Source organism: Rhinolophus hipposideros (genome assembly GCF_964194185.1).
Source record: "Rhinolophus hipposideros genome assembly, chromosome: 14".
Lineage (NCBI taxonomy): Eukaryota > Metazoa > Chordata > Mammalia > Chiroptera > Rhinolophidae > Rhinolophus > Rhinolophus hipposideros.
The window spans coordinates 62,026,551-62,047,954 of record NC_138060.1 but is presented as its reverse complement, the minus strand read 5'-3'; the positions used below and the strand labels follow the sequence as shown (position 1 = coordinate 62,047,954).

General features: G+C 61.0%; 1 protein-coding gene across 1 annotated transcript; it reads right to left on the bottom strand.

The window, feature by feature from the left end:
* Window positions 1-2,195: 2,195 nt before the first annotated feature.
* Window positions 2,196-21,377, bottom strand: GNAI2 (G protein subunit alpha i2). The gene is made up of 9 exons (XM_081071430.1): window positions 21,083-21,377; window positions 7,559-7,601; window positions 7,173-7,314; window positions 6,843-7,003; window positions 4,733-4,861; window positions 4,220-4,349; window positions 3,988-4,141; window positions 3,393-3,606; window positions 2,196-2,750 (listed from the first exon to the last, which is right to left on the bottom strand). Exons 1-8 carry the CDS (start codon window positions 21,198-21,200, stop codon window positions 3,416-3,418), a joined length of 1,068 nt encoding a protein of 355 aa, XP_080927556.1. The 5' UTR covers window positions 21,201-21,377; the 3' UTR covers window positions 2,196-2,750; window positions 3,393-3,415.
* Between the last annotated feature and the right edge of the window lie 27 nt (window positions 21,378-21,404).

Genomic DNA, 21,404 nt, shown 5'->3' with positions numbered 1-21,404 from the left:
CTCCCAGGGATGAGGGATGGCTGAGGTCCAGCCCTGGACAGCTCCAGGTAGTGAGGGATCCTCATGAGTCAACCTCATGGAGTCCCTCCTGTTGGGGTGCAGGACACCTGGAATGCCCCCCTGCCTTCCATCCCCCATGGCTGGGAATTTCCCAAAGCCAAAGACAAGGAGGAATTGAGAGGCCGCCCCCGCCAGTGCTGGGACAATGGAGCCTTATGCCCTCGCAATCAGAGCAGGGGTAGGAAGGCCAAGGGCAGGTGGGGGCCTAGTTGTCTGCACCCAGGGAAGCCATGCTTGCCAGGACCCCACCCAGAACTACCGCCAAGCCGGGTGCAAGGGGATCCTGGCCAGAATCCTGCATGGCCCACCCAGGAGGAAGACACTGGCTGCATCAGGCAGACAGTGCCAGTCCCTCAATGGTCCCTCTGTGTAGGGTTCCCCCTCAGGAGGGAAGGAAGGAACCATCTCCAGTGCCAGCTTCCTGCTGGGCCGGCATCACTGCTGGGGGGCATCGGTACCCACCCGCATATCGGGCTCAGCGGGGTCCAGGCCTGACCGCTGAAAGAAGGCAGGGATCCTGCTCTCCTTGTCGGACGGCCCTCAGCCCTCGAGGCAGGGGTAGCAGGAAAGACCCGGGGAACGGGCGGGGACGGGGACTGGGGGGCGTAGATCTCCTTCCGATGGGGCGGCTCCAGCCTCTCATCTCCTGCCAGCGCTCTGGGCCCCGAGGCCTCTCCGGCGACTGGCAGGTGTGCGGAGGCGGGGTCCCGGGTCTCCGGCCCCACCTTCCCAACACCCCGCCTTCGCGGCGCCGACCCCGGCCCAGGCTGCTTTGTCCGGCGGCGGTGGGCGCTGAGCCCCCGCGGCCCCACAAAGCTCCCTTTGTGCTCCGCGCCCTCCGCGGGACCCGATGACGTCAGCCTCCGTGACCACCCGGGCGGGACGGAGCGCGCGGGCTGCGGCGCCCTCTGGTGGCCGAAGGCGGTGGCGCTGTCCTCCGAACCCCGCCCGCTTGGGGCCGGCCTCCGGAGGCCTGCCGAGGCCCAGGCCGCTGCTTCCCGCCTTCTGCGGGAGAAAGTCTGGCGATTGCCTGGCTCACTTTACAGGAACCCCTTGCCGGTTCCTTATCCAGCAACAGACATGCACTTCCCATAGCCTCCGCATTGAGCCCTAGTCCCAATGAAGCCGAAAGCCTGCAGTCCTCCAGGCCCCCACCCTTGACTACTGTCACACTGAAGTGTAGCTACCTGCCTGTCCCTTCCCCGAGCGTCAGGTTTGGAGGGGGATATCTGGGGTATAGTCCCCTAGAGCCTCCAACTTTCTGTTTAGTCAAGCCCAAGGGGCCTCAGTTCTGGGCAACCTGTCTGACCCAGAGAGGGGAGGGGGTGTCTAGGCGGCTGGAGCTCATCATCAGGCTGTGACTGCAGCAAATGGCTCTGGGCCTTGAGCCTGGGGGGTCAGAATCAGTTTCTTCTCACACTAGACTCAATGGGCACCACTCTTGCTCCCAGTGTGGGAGTCCCTTAGAACAGCTCCTTAAGAAATCTGGCCTATTGCTCCAGCAAGGCTTGAAAGCTGCCCCAGCTCAAGCACAGGATGTGCTGGGAAAGGGGAGACATACAGGTCCCAGCAGGTATGACTCGGCCCAGTGGGAAATCTCAAGTGCTGAGCACCCAGGGCCCTGCCAGTGAGGGTTCGGGTCCAAATCATCATCATCTTGGCACATCTCAGCCTGGGCCTCTGCCTCTGGGACAGAAGAATGCCAAGCAGTTCTTGGTATTTTTCTTTCTACATTTTATTATTTCAAACCAGGTGAACAATTCCATAAAACGTGAAAAAAAGCAAGGAAGTGTTCAACGCCGAAGGACCCGGCCTGGGGCGAGGGCATAAGGGGCATGGCCCCTCAGCAGGCAGCGGTGGTTCCTAAGTTAGCGCTAAGGAGCTACATTTAGGTTAATGGAGCCAGGGCCCAGGGCCGCTGGGGTGGGGGCCCTCCATGACGTTGGCAGTTGTCTGGAACAGCCCTTGGAATCTGATTCTGTGGAAGGCAGGGAGGGGAGCTGCCCGCATAGGGACAGCCAGCAGAGGGATGGGTGTAAACACGCAGACACACTCAAGGCACGGAAATCACTGGAAGGGGGTTGGGTGGGTGCTGGTTAGGATCAGACAATTTTAAATAGTTTTTCTCTAAAAAGTTTTCTAGGTTTGCAGTTTTTTTTTCCTTTACTTTCATTTTTTTAAAAAGCTACGAGAATGAGCAGATGGACTGTGGTCTCCAGGAATGGTGGCGTCTCACGCTTCTTGTGCTTTTTCCTTTGGGGCCTCCGAGCGGCTGAGGGATGGGGTGGGCAGGAGGCTCCCTGTAAACATTTGGATTTGGGCTGGGTCAGGGGCTGGTGTTGGGCAAAGCCAGGGGTCCCAGGCTGGAGAAGTGGGTGCCCCTCCAGACACAGGTCTTGGGAGACTCAGTATGCTCTCCCCTCCCCCGTCACAGAACAAGACAATGGTTAAAACCAAAACAGATGCCCAGGAAGGGGGTACCGCAGTCATACCCAGCACCTGGGACAAAGGAGGGCTTCAAACAGGGAGGCCTGTGGTAACCCCTCCCCCAAGTCTCTGGAGCTGAGGGAGGGGATGGGGGAGCCAAGAATAGAGAAAGGGGTAAAGCAGCTGGCGGGGACAGGCGGGGAGCGTGGTCCTCTTGCCCCCATCTTCCTCAGGGGCTGGGGGTGGCAGAGTCAGCGGTGGCCCTGGAGGTGGGGGACATCAGGGATGTGTTGGGGGGTAGCCAGTTTGTGCCTCTCCTCCCATCTCCCTAGACAATGACCCTCTTCCTTTATTCCCCACCCACTCGTTACCAAGGACACGGTGGCCACCCAGGAGCCAGCGTCTATTGCTGGCTTCTGTGGGGGAGGGGAGTCTGCAGCACTGGAAGAGTCCTCCCCACTTCCCCCAGGGCTGGTGGGGCCAGCCTCAGCCCAGGACCCTCAGACAGTCTGAGGAAAAGACGGCAGCACTGAGCACTGAGCTGGTAACACTGAGCGGCAGGCGGCTGGGCCCCTCATCATCCAGCTTTCTTCAGGCTAAGCCAATGGCCTGAGGAAGTGTTTCCTCCAAGGAAGGTGGGAACAGCCCTCTAGTTCTGTCCCAGCACACAGCCAGGCGATGCTGCTGTCTGGACCACTGGGCAGAATGGAGCCCAGCCCACTCTGAGCTACCTCCCCAGTGCCCTGCACTCAGTGGCCCTCCTGACTCACCATCCCGGGGCTCCCCCTTGTGCTCTGCTCTTCTACTGGGCACCCAGGGTCCCTACCCAGACACTGCCCTTCTCTGGGCTCAATGGCCCCACTGTGTTCTTCCCCAGCTCCCTGCCCAGCCCCTCTCTGGCTCACCATCCTGCCAGGCCCACTGCCCCTCAGAAGAGGCCGCAGTCCTTCAGGTTATTCTTGATGATGACGTCGGTGACGGCGTCGAACACGAACTGCACGTTCTTGGTGTCGGTGGCGCACGTGAAGTGCGTGTAGATCTCCTTGGTGTCCTTGCGCTTGTTCAGGTCTTCAAACTTCGTCTGGATGTAGCTGGCTGCCTCGTCGTACTTGTTGGCCCCTGTGGGAGACAAAATGGTGAGGGCCTGTGCTGAGGGGGCAGCAGGCAGGCCCACCCAACGCGTACTGCATGGTTCTGTGCGTGTCAACGGACAGGTACGTGAGGTGTGCACCATGTGCACAGGAGGACCGTGTGAGTGCACACGCAGGTCTGACTGTGGAAAGAGGGGCTCCTGATTGTGTGAAGGGGGATCCCCACGTGCACGTGTAAGGGACCCACAGCCCACTGTGTTAAGAAGGGCGCTGCGTATGCAGGCACAAGTACACAAGCCTGGGGAACCCCAGCCCCAGAATAAGGGTCCTGCAGTTACCCTTCTGTCCAGCAGGGGGCACCTGTGGGCCACCGGGCCACCAGGCCTCCCCAGAGCCTCAGTCCCCACACCTGTGTACTCAGGGAAGCAGATGGTCAGGGGGCTGTGTGTGATCTTCTCTTCGAACAGGTCCTTCTTGTTGAGGAAGAGGATGATGGACGTGTCCGTGAACCACTTGTTGTTGCAGATGCTGTCAAACAGCTTCATGCTCTCGTGCATGCGGTTCTGGGAGCAGGACAGCGCAGTCAGCACCAGCCAACGGCCACCCACCTCCCAGCCCCCAGGGGCCTCTTGGCCTCTCACCATCTCCTCGTCCTCGGCTAGCACCAGGTCATAGGCGCTCAAGGCTACGCAGAAAATGATGGCTGTGACGCCCTCAAAGCAGTGGATCCACTTCTTCCGCTCAGACCGTTGACCGCCCACATCAAACATCCTGTGGACACACAGTCACCTTAGCTCCAGAGAAGGGGGTTCTAGGAGAGGGTCCCTGCCCCATTTCACAGGTTGGCCAACTGAGGACAGAGGCTTGCTCAGAGTGGGGCAGCTGCCTTCACAGAATCCTCCACACTTGTCCACCTTCCCCCCGGTTCTGGGCCAGGGCATGACAGCAGGGCAGGCTGCAGCTACACGGCGCAGGGTCAGCAGAGGCTGTGAGCCGCTGGCAACCACACGGCCTTGAGAAACCTCAGAGTTGGGCTGGGGGCTGCTGGACCGGCCTCTCCCTCCCAACACAGCCATCAGCAGGCCCTGGAGTAAGGGTCCCTCCCTATCACCTCAAAAGCTAGCAGGTCCTGCCTTTGCACCCTGCCCACTCACTTGAAGTGTAGGTCCTTGAAGGTGAAGTGCGTTTCCACGATGCCCGTGGTCTTCACACGGGTCCGCAGCACGTCCTGCTGCGTGGGGATGTAATCACTCTGTGCGATGCGCTCCAGGTCATTCAGGTAGCTGAAGGTGGGGGAAGCATCAGAGGGGGCAGGCACAGGGTCTCCTTACCTGGACCACTGCATTATAGTCATGGCTGAGATGAGGACCCCTGGACTACAATCCCTCGCCTCCAGACTACAGGACAGGCCTGGGAGGAGGTGCAGCCCTGTGGCCGGCCAGCCCAGCCCCCGGGTTGGCGCCAGGCCGGCCCCAGACAGGATCCAGGGTGGTGGAGGTGCAGAGGAGGGGGTGGGAGGGAGCACATTAGTCCTTCAGGGAGGTGTCTGGGATACTAATTGGTGCAATCGTGGCCCTGGAGGACGCAGTGCAGCCTGGCATGTCCCTCGAGGCAGAGCTGGACAGGTTGGGGTCTGCCAGGCCCAGTGGGCTCTTTGCCCAACGCCCAGTAATATTTGGGCTCCTTGGGGGAGAGTATCAACACTTCCTTGGCAGGGGTGCCAGGGGCTCCTCTTTACCAGTTCCCTTAATTAGTGTCAACTCACCCCTGCCGGGCCCTGGGGCCAGCTCTACCACCTGCCTCAATATCCTTGCTATGCCTGGGGGCCGGTCCAGGCCTCCAAGGTGCTGCCCAGCGCTAATGTTGCACTCCTGGGGCAGGGCTGCTGGGGCCAGCTCTCGGCTCCCACCAGCAGCTGGGCCAGAGGGAAATGACCTCAGAGACAGACACAGAATAGAAAAACAGGAAGGGCCATGGGGGACCATGACGCATGTGCTGTGACCTGCATACCATGCCCCGCCCCCTACTGAGAGCCTCCAGTCTGGAGGCCCCACGGTGAGTTCCACACCAGCCTCTCCCTCCTCAACAGGTGGGCTCACCCCAGGGACCTGATGCCCCATGGCAGCCTTGGAGGATGGCTGTGAAGAGGGGTGGAGTATGCCTGTCCCTGTAGTGTCCCAACCCACTCCCCATCCCTGCTTTTGCCAAGGCATAAATCGGCCCGGGGAACAGGGCCCGTGTTCACGGCTGAACCCCTACCTAGAACAGCACTGGGCACAGCGGGTACTTATGGGGAATGAAGAATGGGCCCAGGGAGGAGTGGGAAGTGGCCTGGAAGGTGGCTCTATGCCTGCCCTCCTTGAGTATCCTGGGCACTGAGGTGGCAGCGGTTGACAGGGCTCACCCCTCCCTGCTTTTAGGACCCATAAGTTCTGCTGGCGCTGAGGCTCTGTGACCTCTGGGAGGGGCAGCGCTGAGGCCTGGAGGCCCCCCATGTTTGGATGTGACTGCTCAGCTCCTGTGGGGGGGTGTACACTCACAAAGGCATTTAGGCCACTGCGAGGAGGGTGGGGGCGGCTGTCCATGTACCTGGGGCAGGACTCCGGGTTGGATGGGCAGTGGGAGCGGGAAAGGTGTTCCAGGCAGAGGGACAGGCTTAAGCAGGGCTAGGAGAGGCGAGGTGCGAGTACAGGGCGAGCAGCCTCTCGGGTGGCACCATCCTGAGGCAGCGGATGTGCTCCACAGTCCTCCAGCCATCAGCGCTGGCCACCAGCCTGTCTGTCCCGTTCCTCAGGGTGCCCTGCGCCCAGCTTGACACACAGCAGGTACTTCAGGGAAGGAGGTCAGGGTATCCTCTGGTGTCTCCCTCCCCAACCGGCCTGAACTTCCTCTGCGACCTCAAGCAGAGCCAGCACTCTGCTGCCCCCAGGAGTCCGCACGCACTGTGCCCCTGCCTTGAAGACCTTCCCATTCCTCCTCCGTCTCGCGCTGAGCTCAGAGGCAGTCCCCCCTCTGGACCTACCATGACTCTGCCACAACAATGATACCCTAAGTTGTCACTGCTTGTGGACTTGTCTGCTCCACGCATCACTGTGTCCCTGAAGCCTTGCACAGGGTCTGGCACAGAGAGGTGGTAGCAAATGTTGTTTAGAATGGCTGAGTCTAAGGACAGACTAGACTGCATTGTTTCTGAGCGCGCTCAGACCCTCAGTCCAGCCTGTGGGCCAGACCCCGCCCACCGCGCCCAGGCCCTGGAGTACTCACTAGGCAGCAGAGTCGTTGAGCTGGTACTCCCGAGAACGGCCAAAGCAGGCCTGCACGCCGTGGTCAGCCCAGAGCCTCCGGATGACGCTCGACAGGTCGTCAGGGAGCACGCCCTGCTCCTCAGCAGTGCAAGACAGCGCAAATAGCTGCCTGGCGTCGTCCTGGGCACAGCAGTGGGTGGTCAACCAAACATCGGGGTACACTCCCACCCCACCTGTCAAGGGCACGGAGGCCTCCAGAATGGGGCCTAGACTGGGGGATTTTCAGGGCCCCAGGACATGATTTGCCCTAAAGCCGTTGGGAGGTAGGCAAGTGTGGGGGTCCACATACCGCGCGGGAGGGGTCAGCAAAATCAATCTGCAGATTGCCCATGGCTTTGACAATGGCCATGATGGACTGGATGGTGTTGCTGTAGACGACCGCCCGGTACTGCCGGCATTCCTCCTCTGAGTAGCCATCCTCATGGATGATCCTGGCAGTCAGGGGTCAGGGGTTAAAGTCCATAGGCCATAGGAACCTCACTTGGCCACCTGGGCTGCTGGGGCCTGCAGGGACCTACTTCAGAAAGGACAAATTGCCCCTGACCCACTGGGACTGAGGATGAATGACTGCCTCCGAGAAGCTTCTGGGCCTGGCTAGGACGGGCTGGGCAGTACAGGCCCAGACGAAGAGGGGAAATCGAGGTCTGGGGGCTGCCTCCCGTACATAGCACTTACTTCATCTGCTTGACAATGGTGCTCTTTCCTGACTCCCCAGCACCTGGAACAGAGGGCACAGGCAGTCAGGAAGCAGGCCAGTGGGCTGCACAGGCAGGCAGCGAGTGGCCCAGCCACCTGGAGCCCTGCAGGCAGAACTCACTCCCCACCAACTGCATGGTGAGACGGAGGCAGTCGGGCCTGGTGGGCAGCACAGCCCGACCCAGCTGCGCCCCATGGCAGACTTTCCCCCGACCTTTACCTCCCAAAAGTTCCACCACAGCTCCCCGCTGCCGTACTTGAGTTCAGGGGCTTTGGCCAGAGACTGGAGGCCAGCACACAGCAGTCACCCTGTCATTCTCACACATGCAGGCTCCCCACTCTGCGGCTGGCGCCCACCAACATGGCAGCCAGGCAGAGCTGACAGTAAGGAGCCCTGCACAGTCCAGCAGGGCAGCAGCCCTTTGCTCCCCCACTCTGAGCCGTCGCTGCCAAGGAGCCTGGGATGAGCATGCCTCCCAGACATGGCCCAAGGCCCATCCCTCTGCCAACAGGGCCAGACCTACCCCTGAGCAGAGGGCAGACCAGGTCCGGGAGACACCCAGTGTCTCTCTCTCTCCCTACTGACTCAAGGTGCTTCCCTGGCCCGGCAGACCCACCCTGTGCTTCCCCTTGGCCAGTGCCGGGAGGTTTGCCGGCACTCTCTCCTGGGAGTTTCATCACAGCCCCACAGATCCTGTTTCTACTCCCATTTAACAGACGAGGACACTGCAGCTCAGAAAGTAAAGTCTGATTCCAAGATCACGTCTCCAGGATGTGGAAGGACAGGGGCACATTTAGGACCATGATGCCCAGCCGGCCCAGCCCTTCTCAAAAGATGGTTCAGACCCTGCGGGACAATGCCCCCGGAGGGGTGTTAACAATAGTAGATTCCCAGGTCTCCTTCCAGACACAGAGCCAGATCTGGAGGCGTTTAGCCCAAGAACATGCATTCCCCGGAAGTCTGTGCAGGAAGTGTGAGAGCAGGAGGGCTACCGTCTCCCTGATGGGGGCGTGGAAGGGGCAGGGCAGGGCCTCACCTCTCTCGCCACTGCTCCCCATCCTGAGCTCCAGGCAGAAGGCACCTAGGCTGGGCCCACCCTGCCCTCCCGGCCTTTGCCCACTGTTCCCTCTGCGCCTGCTCTACCACTGCCAGTCACCCGTGCACCTGCCAGGCACTGCCTCTTGCCACCTCCAGGCCTTTCCCCTATAGTTCTCTTTGCTGGAAACACCTGCCCCATTGACATGTGTCCCACCATTTGTGATTACCATGGCAGATCTGTCCCTCTGAGCAGCTCAGCGGGGTGGGTGGGGAGGTCATACTTGGGGACTCTGGCCCCCACGTCCCTCAGGGTCAGTCAAGGTAACCCCAGAGGATGAAGTGGCTAACACACAAACTAACGTGAGCAACAAGAATAACTCGGCGAGAATAAAAACGGAAAGCCGTGAGTGGCGCGCACTGCATGTCGGACGCTACGTCCATCATGTCGACTAAGTCACGGAATCTCAGTCATCCCAAGGGACAGTTCCGTTCTCACCCCACCTCACGAATGAGGACAGTGAGGTTGCTGCCACATGCTTAGTCTCCTCTGTGTGTCACCCACCTTGCCTGCCTTACAGGACTCCTGCAGGGCCCTGTACTGCAGCTGGACCATTCCCCACATGCCGAGTGGGGTCCAGGCCTCTGCAGTGCCCTCCAAGCAGCAGCTGAGCCCACTAAGGCGCGGGCCCACCTGCATCTGCCCTCCCTCCCATCCCAGATCCACTTCTGACCAGGAGAGACGGGCACAGCTGTGGCCCTCACAGGCCTGGGTACGTGTACGGCAGTGGCTTTCCTGAGGAGATAGACCTGGGCTCTCCTCACAGACACCACAGCTGCCTGGAGTCACAGGCTTCTGACTATCCCAGACCTGCTTCCCAGGAGAGGGGACCACTGCGAGTGGCATCAATGTGCAGGCGTGGGAGGGAGGCACAGGGAGCCCCTCTCTTGGTTCAGCCCCTGGGCACTAGAGGCGCCAGTGTATTCCCCCGGGAGTGAGCTGTGGTCAGAGGGCAGCACCCCTCCGTCTCCAGTGTGCATGGCAGAGGAGCAGGTGGGATCCCACACACTAACATTCCCCACCTGCTGAGTAGGGGGTGAGGGGAGTGGGCCAGGGAGGCCTGATGGTAATGCCCATCCCCGGGGCTCCAGATACCCACGAGGCAGCACTGGACTGGCTAGCCAAGGGCCAGGTGATTGCCTATCTGTCCTCCCCACAGCGCAGGAGGGAGGGAGCACATCCTGAAGCAGGGGAGGAAGCAGGAGCCACACAGTCTCAGCCAGGACTGGGGGGGTCTCGCGGGGGAGCGGTGGCCAAGGACGTAACGTGAATGGTCAGATCAATCACACCGTCCCGGGCAGGTGAACAGAGACTCAGAGCCACAACTGTCCAGGGCACAGGAGACCTGACATTAGATTGCGAGTTGCCCCCTCCTTTAGTGTAACTTGGGGACTCCTGTCCACCTGAGGCACCTGCCCTGTCTGGCCTTTGGACCACTCTGACCCTCCTCAGCGATGGGGAGAACACAAACACGCTCTGTACCCAATTTTCCCAGCAGAGGCAGGCCTGGCAGGCACTGAAGCAGGCAGCACCTGGGCGAGCCAGGCTGGAGCCAGGACAACTGCTCCCGGTCCCAGCCCGCTGAGGGTCCAATTCCCTGTCCCCTTTGAGCTTCAGTCTTTCTTGCTCTCACATTCTAAGTGCTAGGAGGCCATTCTCTGCCCCGAGCAGGGGTCGCTGCAGAAAGACTCCATTTGACAGGTGGACAAAGCAAGGTCATGGAACCCTCATCGCTGGACTCAGGGATGTCCCTCTGTCTTTCCAGCAGCTGTGACTCAAGTGGGAAGGAGCGCGGGGTAGGATAAGGATGTGGTGCTGGCGGCCAGGCAGGAAGCAGGAGGGACTACCGAGACAGAATCCGGGAGCCAGGGACAGAGGGGGGAGGGACTACAGTATGACACCCCAGTGGAACGGGTGGGGGACAAGGGCCCTGGTTCTTGGGCAGCCCGCTGGCTGGGCACCTCTGGAGCTTTGAGTCAGCAGTGTCACTCATCACTCCTTGTGGGCCCCCTTTCCATCAGGACCTGTGGTACTCCCCATCAGATACGCTGGTACCTGGCTCAGAGTTTTTCTTGCCCCTTCTCCTCACAGGAGGGGGCTTCATAGCTGTCTCTAGATTGCTGCAAAGGTGCTGGGTAGGGGAGCTCCGCCAACAGAAGGTGGCAGGAGTCTCCTGCCCATAGAGGGCCCCACCAGGCACTCCGTCTCCAGCTGAGTGAGACCACAGAGGCCCAGAGATGCTGGGGTGCCCAGAGCTCCCACTGCGCAACACCTGGTCCCACCAAGGAAGACAGCTCTGCAGCGCTTGCCCTGGGGCGCAGCTGCTGGGCCCCCAGCAGCCGGGGAGTAATTGCCCTGGTGTGCTGGATGACAGCGGCTGCTCTGTGTTAGAACATCTGCTTCCACTCTGGGAGCGCTGGGCCCCAGTGGAGGAGGGAACAGATGGGGGAAGGGAGACAGTACCACGCCACCTGCCTGAACAAGGCCAGCAGGCCTCTGCAGCACACACGTGGGCCACTGGTCCAGCTGCTGATCCCAAGCCCCAGTAGTCAGGTCATTGCTGTCTGTCCATCGTGGACCCTCTACCTCCTAGATGAGACTGCCCTGCCAGAAGGCTGTGATATGCTGCTGTCCTCTCTGGCCTCAGTTTCCCCTCCGCAGAAGCGGCCGAGCCTCGAGTGGCCAGCCAGCTCATCTCTCACTTTCAGGTCCTCTCCCAGAGGGAGGTCCAGACCTGCCATAACCCTGGTGCCCGCACGGATCCTTCCTGAGATCTCCCAGAACTTAGTCCCCTTCCTGCCACTTCCTGGCACCTCACCCGTGAAATAAAGCACCATTATCTCCTCCTAGGAGAGGGGTGAGGATTAAACACAAAGCTCTTCTCACAGGGCCTGGCACATAGGGAGTGTTCAGATAAAAGTTATTAGCACGATTTTTCTACCCTTTGGAGATTCCCGATTTCCTCAGACCTCTCATTTCCTGCAGCTCACAATGACCACGCTGTATCGGTCACTGCAAGCACAACCTGCAGAGCGGCCTGCTGGGGCCGCTGCATTTGAAGGAGCGTTTCTGAAGCTTTCAGACGAAGTGCGAGGGAGGCCACTGACCAGTGGTAACTGGCTGACTCAGCAGTGGTGGTTCCCTGCCGGGACTCGTGGAAGCCGGGACTGCAGTCCGAGCTGCGCACGCCGCTGCCTTTTTGTTCTGACTTTGTCCCTTCTGCTCCACACAACCAGGCGCGCCTCCCCAGCCGGGGCCTCCTGCCCTCCCGGCAGCCTCACCACAGACGCTTTTCATGGACTCCCCACACTCAGAAGGCCGGGCAGGCTGGGGGAAAGGCCTCCCCTGCAGAGGCTCCTGTGCTCGTGGGCTCCCCGGTAACACATGGGGCGAGGGAGAGCAGCCAGCTGACGTGGCAGGCCTGAGGGCAGAGATTCTCATAAGCAGCAGTGGCTATGACCACAGGACAGACTTGGGCAGCAGCCCAGCTCAAACCCACAGCAGCGGGCCCACTCCCACTGCCACTGCCCCCAGCCTGCCCCACTGGGGCAGAGTGGGAAGGTGGGGTGAACCCTGGGAAGCCGACCCCCAAAGGCAGCCCAGGCACCACCACCTCCCCCTTCTATCCCAGGAAGGTGCCACGTCTGCAGCCCAGCCTGTGGTTCCAGGCCCCCAGAGCTCCCGCCCCTCCCCTGTCGCCTTAGGGTCCCGGTCCTCGCCACCACCAGGGGGAGCCCGGCAGCCAGAGACCCAGTGCGGGCAGTGGGGGCTGGGCAGCACTGGAGAGCATTTGTTTCTGAAAAGCGGCCTTAGCTTAGGGGCAGCTGGGGGAGGGGCCTGGACCCTCACCCATCGCCCCCTCCCGAGCCTGGGAAGCCCTCGGCCAGCGGAGACTCTGCACACAGGGAACAATAGGAATGGGAGGGAGGGGAAGAGGGCCCGCCAGACAAAGGCCTTCTAAGCCCCGCCTCTGGCGTCTCTTCCTTCCTCCAGGTGCTACTGTGGCTCCCTCACTCCCTCTGAGGAGGCGCAGCATGGGTCTGGCCCTGTGACATCCCCACCCACATGTGGGCCTTGCCTTCCCCTGGGTACCCCAACAAAGCCGGAACCTCCCTCCCTCCCTCCAGTCCCTGCCACTTGGGCGGCCTCCAGCGGCTTCCAGGGGTTCATGCTGTCCATCAGAGAAGCAGGAACCAGGGCCTGGCCTGCTACTGCCAAGTCAGAGTTCTCTGCGCAAGGGAAACAGGCCTGGGGCCCACCAGACACTGAGGGCTTTCCCAGGCAGGACTGGGTCTCCCTCTGAGGGGCCCTACCCACTGTACAGAGGGAAAGTGAGGGACCGGGCAAGGAAGGCCAGGCTGGAGGAGAGGAGGGCCCTCAGGCTACAGTTTTCACCCTCTATGGGCACCAGGAGGCTGGGAGCAGGACCCAGCTCACACAAGAAGCCAGGCCATTAGGCACCCCTCTTCCTGGGGGCTTTGTCATTTAAGGAATCCCTTTGCTGTGCTCACAGAATCTAAATAACATCCAGCTCTCTTCCGGAGTCACTGTCGTGCCCCTGGGTGAGATGCCCAGTGCCTGGGCCCTAGTGTCCCCATCTATGAAATGTCCTGCTCAAGGCAGTGTGCCAAGCCCCGGGCCTGTCCTGAGAAGCCTCCCAGGGGCCTCACACTAAGGACGACATCACAGGTCCCAGCACCAGGCAGAGAGGGAAGAGCAGAGCCTGAGGTCACTCCGTGAGGCAGCTGGGGGAATGCACCCTTCTGGACCTGAGGTCTTGAGAGAGGTCAAGAGGATGCATGTTCTCTGCTTGTGGGGCCTCAGGGCCAGGAAAGCCCTGGAAGCCTGCGCTAGCTCTCCTAAGTCTCTCGTAGGCTCCTCAGCCCCCTGGGGCCTGGCCTGACAACACAGAGCAGAACCCCTGAGAACCGCCACGGGGAGGGGAAGGCCATGAATCTCGGATTTGGAGGCCAAGGAGCATGAAGACCAGCCTGAGCACCTCTCATGCTGCGGGCAGCCCACAACGTGGACACACTGAGGGGCCACGCAGCCCCCCCCCACATGAGCCCACCACAGCCTGTGCTCAGAGCGGGCGTCGTCTGCAGGTGCACTCTTCCCTTCTCGTCTGGACAACTCCCAGTCTTCAGATGAGGCTCAGGGGACCCTACCCTGGACTTGGACAGCCTCGAAGCCTGGGCTCAGTCGTCTGAAGCCTGGTGGTTGTAGGAGGACCAAGCATCATGTTAGGGGAAAGTGAAGTGCTAAGTTGCCTGACTATGACCTGAGTATCACTATGCGGGGACATGGGCTGCGAGGGAAGGTGGAAGCAAAAATGGGGCAGCTGTATTAGGAGGAGGTCGGTCAGCCACGGCCACGTGGCAGGTTTCTGGCTTTGAGCAAGAAAGATTCAGCCACTGCCCTGGGTCCTGCCCTCCAGGGCAGACAGTCCCTTCGCAATTTCCTAAAATACGAATGAAGGCCCCCAGAGACAGGTCCCCAGGCATAAGAAGACACATGCACCCACAGCACCTGTCTGGTGTCCCGACTCATCAATTCTTGCCAGCTGGGCACAGACAGACTCCTGGCAGGCCATGGTAGTTGGGGGCAGGTGCTCAGAATCACTACCTGGCTCCTATCTTGATGTCTCCACTTACTGGGTAAGTCATGTAATGGCCCTCAGCCTCAGTCTCCCCATCAATGAAATGGGTGTAACGTCAGTCCCAGGCTCACAGGGTTAAATAAGACAAGACTACGAAGAGTCCAGCCCCACAACAGTCAAGGCTCAATCAGAGGTGGCTGCTGTTCTCACAAGAGGCCCAATGAAGGTACCCTCAGGCCCAGTGGGTAGTAGAAGGGGGAATCCTTAGGCTGGACCAAGGGCCCCTCTGTCTATTCCCAGGCAGGGGAAACCCAGAGTGAGCTAATCCCAGGGCTGCTGCTCCATTTCCGGGCATTCATCTGGGCCTGCAGTCGGCCTTCCGGCTTTAGAAGGCAATGGCCGCTCGGGAACATAAGAGCAGCCCTCTGCTTTCCTGCGAGCTCTCAGGCCAGCGTCCCTCTCCCAGCCACTACTTCCTGTGGTCAAAGGAGGGGCCTGGAATCCTTCTCAGAGGCGCCACCTTCTCTGGGATCCTGGGCCCAGCGATTGCTGGCACAGGCCAACGGCCAGAGCTGCTTGGGCTGACTGCAACCCAGTGACCACCAATCCAATCAGTCGGGGTGCGGGACGGGGTGGAGGGTAGCATGCAGATGAGGCGGAGCAGGTGGGGCTCACCTTTTAGATCCCTGGGTTGACAGGGCCACCCACCACCCCCAACCCCCAGCACATAGCAGGAGCGGCCTTCTGGCCTCTTCCTCTTTTGGGCTCCTCCTCCTCCAGCTGCTTCCTCCTTTCCTCTGGTGTGGACACCACTTCCCCGAGCGGCCGTGCCCTGCCATGCAGACTCCAATGCCCTTTCACCTGTCTGGGGCATAGTAGGTGCTGCCATTGATAACCCCTCTGCATATTTTGAGGCTGTAGCAGCCTTGGCGTCCCGGAACCCACCAAACCACAAACCATCTTCTCAACAAGCCGTACACGATCCACCTTTAGGCTTTGGCTTGCACTGGCCTGGCACTCGCTGCCAAGCCTTGGACATGCATGCAGAAGTGCCCAGCAAACATTTGGTTATTCCAAGGACATTGTTCCTCCCAAACCACCAAGATGGTCACAGCCCCAAGAAACAACATTGGGGTGAGTGTGAGGGTGGGTTGGGATTTAGTAACAACAAGAGCTCCGCGCTAGAGGGGTTGGGCAGAGGGGGCCCCAGCCTGCACATTTGGCTGAGGGAGGAGCTGCCTCGGAGAATCAGTTAACAGGGCCACCTTCAAAGGGCCTGGTCCTCTCCCCTCCCTAGGGCACCTCGCAGAGCATTCTTAGTTGGGGCCCAGGAGCTGTGGCCAGCCAGCACCTGCTGACCCTTTCCCCCTCAATGACCTCCTAGGCTGGGACTCCTGCCCTGAGCTGCTGGGAAAACGGGACAGAGGCTGGCCTCGGCCCTGCGCCCATCTGCCAGTCCTGCCTCCCCCATAGCACCCAGGGGTGTTGGGGAGGCAGGCTCAGGCTCTGGGTCAGACGGCCTTATCCTCTGCTGGGGGTGTGGGGAATCAAGGCCCTGTCTCTCAGTGGCGAAGGGCTTATGTGGACAGAGCTTCCTCCATCCTCTTCGTGACAAAGGAATGGGTGGTTTTTAGAGACAAAGACCCAGAGAGACGCAGCTGGGGACTGATACCGAGGCAGGGTGTACAGGACCGATGTATCTGCCTGTGGCTCCAGCCACCCCAAGTTTTAGGCCCTGCGGTGCTGGAGGCCTAGGGATCTCACTGGGATCCGCTCAGGCCCCACCCCCAGGGCTACCTACCGTTACTTGCTGGGCAATGTTTTCAGGCCTAGGACACCAATAGTGCCACCATCAAGGGGCCTGGTTACATCTTGTGGCTCAGGCCAGCCCAGGGCCAACCCCAACAGGCTGCCCAGGCCCCAGGGGGTCCCTGACCATGCCAGCCCCTATCTGGCAGCCTAGGCTCCAACTCAAGCACAGTGGGTGGCTAGAGGCTGCTCTGGCCTGGCACAGAAGCCAGGCCCAGCTGCCTGGCTTCACCTCCAGGCACAAACGCCTCATTCTCTCTGTCATGACCACGGCACGGCCCTCTGCCTGGGGTTCTCCACCCCCACCCTCCTGAGACCCCCATCACTTCCTTTGCAAAGCCACCCTGCCTCATCCAGTCTCCCAGCTCAGGGGTATCCCTTGAAGAACCGGTCTCATGCCTAGCCTAGAGGTGCACCCTCTCAGGTTGCCTGCACCCACACTGGGGTCAGGCGCGGGGGTCACAAAGGACTCAGACCCCTTCTCACTCCCCAGTGTGGGAGCTCCCACACTGCCCACGCTGGAAGACAAAGCCTCACCCAGCGGGGGTAGGGTGGGGGTGGGAAAAGGAGACTGGGAGGCCCAAGCCGCCCGCCTCCCATTCAAATGCTAATGAGCTCCAGACGGGATGGCAAAAGCTGGAGAAAAAGGAGGGGTAAGGGAGCTGGAGGCTGGCCCAGCTACCTAGACCCCCTAGAAGGTGGCTCAGCCCCCCAAGGGTGGGCTTCTGGTCCCCAGGGAAGTTTGTCACTCCAGCTAGCACCAACTATCTACAGACCTCGGCCTCTCCACTAGCAGAGAGCAGTGCCCGAGGGCAAGGAAGGAGGTTCCCCAGGGCCTCCACACTGGGGCCAGCCAGCCTCTAGGCTGGGGAGATCCCTCCCCACCAAACTCTCAGCTCGGTAGCAGTCAGCAGAGGATCCCTCACCATTTTCACACCTCTAAGCTGTGACCTACTGTCCCCACAATAGCTGTGGCTGCAGTCAAGCAGCCCCGTCCTCGATGTTTCCCAGGATTTCACCTGTCGCTGGGTTTCTCAGCCAGTGGCCTAGGTGGAGGTGGCAAGAGCTGGTGTAGGGAGGGTGAGCCCTCCTTCTCTCGGCTAGGAAACACCCACCCAAGGAAAGGCTCGGGAACCTACACCAGGCCTTCCACCCTCAGTGCCCTTGCTGAATTGGTCCCTCTGCTCCCAAGGCCTGGCAGTAATAACTGTTGGTCATTTTTCAAGGCCGCTCAGAGGACCCCTTCTCCAGGACGCACCATTCCCCATTACCCAGCCAGCCAGGATCCCACACTAGCATTTCCCACTATCTCCAACTACACTAAGCCCCAAGCAGTGGCCCCAGAATTACTTATCCCAGTTCATAGATATGCTCAATAGCTTTGTTCTTCCCATACACCCTTATTAGGCACCCAGTGTGCCAAACCCTGTGCTAAGACATAGACAGGACAAAGGCCACAAAACACCCTTCCTTTTCTTCTGGTAAACCTAACCGATCCCTCATGTTTAGTCTGCACTGGCCAGGCCAGGAACTCCAGTAGCACTGCCAGACAGGCCTGCAACCGTCCCCGAACAGCTTGAGCTGAAAGGAATACTGCAAAGCCACTCTCCCCTAGCAACAGTGGGAGGCCCTACTGTGTGTTGTGCCCTGTGACAGGCTGCAGACCGGTCAGCAAAAGTTCCTCCTGCAGTGGAGTAAGGGCTATCTCTGAGGTGCCAGCATAGCCTGTGGCGAGACCAGGAGGAAAAAAACCTGAGGTTTTTTCTCTCACTGTCCCCCATCACCACCACCACCACCAGTCACTGGTTCTCTACTGAACCCTTGCCACCTGCCCATGATACGCCAGGCTGTGGCTCAGTGACCACCGTCTTACTCCTCCATCTACCCATCCCCAAGACCAAATTCAGACCAGTAGCACTTCCCTTCATTTAACAAACAGACAAGAAATATCCAATAGGTGCCAGGCTCCGTGCTTGGCATGGAAGGCTCAGAAATGAACAGGACACAGCCCTGCCCCTGTAGTCTCAAGGGAGGACAGCTGTGACCCATGGCAAAGACCATGCTCTGACGACAGAAGTGCCAGGAGCCAGAGAAAGTGCTTCCCAGCCGTGGTGAAGGGGGTTGTCACGGAAGGATCGGGGTGGGGATCCCTGAGTCCTGCAGAACAACCAAGTAGGAGTGAGTGAGATGGACATGGGGAAAGTACACCAAGCACATCAGGGGAAGGAAACAGAGGCAAAGTGCCAGGGGCAAGAGAGAACCGCTGTATTTACAACCTGAAGCCTCCATGGAGCCCACGATGGGCACTGTCTCTCCCTTCTCAAGCCCATCCCAAATCACAGCCACCCCCAAACACACACTCTGGCTTCCTTTCTCCTAAGTGCTCAGCCCAAGGCCCCACATTCCACCTGTGGACAGCAGGTGGGGCTGGGGGTTACCCCTGGAGTAGGGCCGGTATTGGCAACTCTGCTCCCCACACCAAAGCTGCCAGGAAAAACCCTCTCACCAGTGTGTACCCCATCTGCCTCTGCACAGGTGACAGTGCTGTGCCCATTTGCTGGCAGGGCTACCCAGGACTCCTCCGGACAGGAAGGAGCCAGTATGTGGGTGGGGCAGCAGGCGTGGTTCTGTCTGGGAAGCAAGGCTGGCAATTGCCCAACCTGAGTCCCGTTGCCTGGATAGAGTCCTTCCCGCTATGTGAAACAGGTGCCCAGTCCCAAAGCTGCCCCAGCTGGGCTCCCATCACCTCCTCATACCTGGATAAGAAAGGGATGGCCAGCCAGGACCCTTTCCCACGCCGCCATGGCAGACCGGGTCCTCAGTGTCAGGCAGAGCTGGGTCTCCCAGTCCCTAGCAGTGCACTGTCTGCAGGGTCTTAGCGCCCATCCCCACACTCCCACACGAACCTCCAGGAGCCCCTCTTCTCCCCAGCCTGGACCCAGGCACTCCTCTGGCCCAAACCCAGGAAGCCCATTTCATGGGGGTAGGCGATGGGGACGGAAGCAAAGCCAGAGGGGCATGATGCTGAAATGCACTCCCCAGCCTAGAAAATGCTGAGCCGTACCCTGAACCCCTGGTTGTGCCAGCCCAGTGTAGGCGGGGTTGCCAGGCCCCAAACCTGAGCCAGGCTCCTAGGAGCAAGACTGGTGGGATGGGGTCCAGACACAGAACAGCCCAGGAGCCCTGTGTCCCCCAGCCCCCTGGCCCAGTCCCACATCTCAGCTGCCACAATAACTCTGACGGGTCTGGGAAGGGGCTGGCTCGAGGCCCCTGGTCGGGCCCTGGGAGGCAGCAGTACCCGAAGCACCTTTCCCAGGCCCAGCAGGCAGCAGCCACGGGCATTCCATCGCGGCGACACCCACTCACTGCCGCTGCTGCTGCTGTACTCGCAGCACAGAGACAGGAAGAGGCAAGCGCCCAACGCAAAACAGCCCAGGAGGCTGGGCCGCCGCCCCTTCCCGCCCCTTCTCTTCCTCCCGCAGCGTTGGAGCGGATGCCATTTTGAAAACTCGGGGCTGTGCCCCCGAGGCCAGGCCCCCAGGGACAGTCAACAGATGGATGCATGACGAAAGACACACTGTCCCTCGGCCATACGCCCCTTGGCCATATGCTCAGCGTGAAAAGCCCTACTTTTCACAGCTTGGGACCCCACATCAGCTCTGAGGCTGAGGGGCCACACCCCCCATACACTGTCCAGCCTCCACTGCGGCTGCCAGGGGCTTCCCTCCCTCCAACCCCAAAACCTCCCCCAAATCAGGCTGCCACTGGGCACCACACCTGCTCCCTGTGGGAGGCTGGACGGGGACAACTACAGGGCCCACAGTCTGTAAAAGTCCACCTCACATGCCCCCCCGTCTATCCCCCCACTCCCCATTCAGCTGGTCCACCGCTCGCTCCTCACACGGCCTCAAGATCCAAGCGGCCACCCACTCCCGGAGGCCACATCCAGGCCGTTAGGCCCAGAAGGCGTGCAGGAAGCCTGGCACCCGTCAGCAGATCTCCTCGGCCCGCCCGCCCGCCCGCCCGCCCGCCAGGGCAGCAATATGTCGGCTAGCTGTCTTACCACTTCCACTTCCCCCCACCTCTCAAGCAGCCACCATCTTCCCCGGCCTTGGAGGCGCCACAACCCCAACTCCTCCACACTCCCTCCTACCGCCCAGGCCCCCGCACCGGCCCAGACCCGGCTTGGAAACTGGGAAAAGGACAGCCAGCAGTATGTCCCCGGGATGCAGAGGCCCGGGCTCCCCAAGCGGGACCAGAGAAGCCTTCGTCCGACCCCTTGGGGTCCGGGCCACCTCCTCCCAGCCTGGCCCATCCAGCGCAGGAGGGCTGGGGGACTCTGGGAAAGGCCGAAGTGTGGGAGGGGACTTCGCGGAGGGGAAACAGCGGGTCTGAGCAGTGATGCAGGCAGGGGGACCCGGCGGGCCAGGTGCAGGCGGCAGAGGTCTCTGAGGGTTTGGGGTTCCGTCTGGAGAGAGGGCGCAGGAGCAGGTATGCTTTCCCCCTTGAGCGGCCCCCTGGGATCAGGGTGCACAGGTGGAGGATACAGGGTCCCGTGGAGAGATGGGGAACGGGGCGGGACGGAGGGACAGGGGGCCTGGCAGGGGCCCTGAGGGTACTCCACCGAACGGGAATCCAGGCGAGCAGCCTGGGGGCCGGGCAGGGCGCTGGGGGTTGGGGTCAAGTCTAGGGGAGGATGGAAGGGCAGGCAGCGGCCCTGAGGCCCGTGGGCTTGGTCAGTAAAGGCGGCTTTTCCAGCAGCAGCGTTCTGAGCAGCTTGTCTGAGGCTCCGGCGGCCGGGTGTGGGGGCTGCAAGGAGCTGAAGGTCTAACCTGGAGTCTGGGCTGTAGGTCAGGGGTCTAGACAGGCCAGGGTTTTGAATCATTATTTGGGGGTCCTGGCCGAGTCTGGGGGTTCAAAGCCCTAGCCGGGAGGTCCAAGTCCTTGTTGGGGCTTGGGGCGGGGAGTCGGGGGTCCCAGCGCAGGGCGCGGCCTCACCCAACAGCAGCAACTTGACCTCCCGCGCCGCCTTCTCCCCGTCTTCCCTCAGGTTCTTGTCGATCATCTTGGAGCGCTCGGCCGCAGCCTTGTCCTCGGCGCTCACGGTGCAGCCCATCCCGCCGTCCGCCGGCCCGGCCGCCGCTCGGCCCCGACACGGCCCCCGGCCCGGCTTGGCCCCGCGCGCAACCCACTCCGCTCCCGCCGCCGGCCCTCCTCGGGTAGCTCTCGGGTCGGCAATTGCGAGCGTCTGCGGGCGGTGCCTTCCAGGGCTCCGCGCACCGACGGCGGGGCGGGCCGGGGGCGGGGCCGGAACGAGCCA

What these genes read in the sequence shown, in the direction of transcription:
- GNAI2 (XM_081071430.1), bottom strand. Translation starts at nt 21,200, where the DNA reads ATGGGCTGCACCGTGAGCGCCGAGGACAAGGCTGCGGCCGAGCGCTCC. An exon ending in TTGCTGACCCCTCCCGCGCG is followed by an intron (nt 7,004 to 7,172) that starts GTATGTGGACCC and finishes TGCTGTGCCCAG; the next exon opens with GACGACGCCAGGCAGCTATT. An exon ending in TTCAAGGACCTACACTTCAA is followed by an intron (nt 4,350 to 4,732) that starts GTGAGTGGGCAG and finishes GTGTGTCCACAG; the next exon opens with GATGTTTGATGTGGGCGGTC.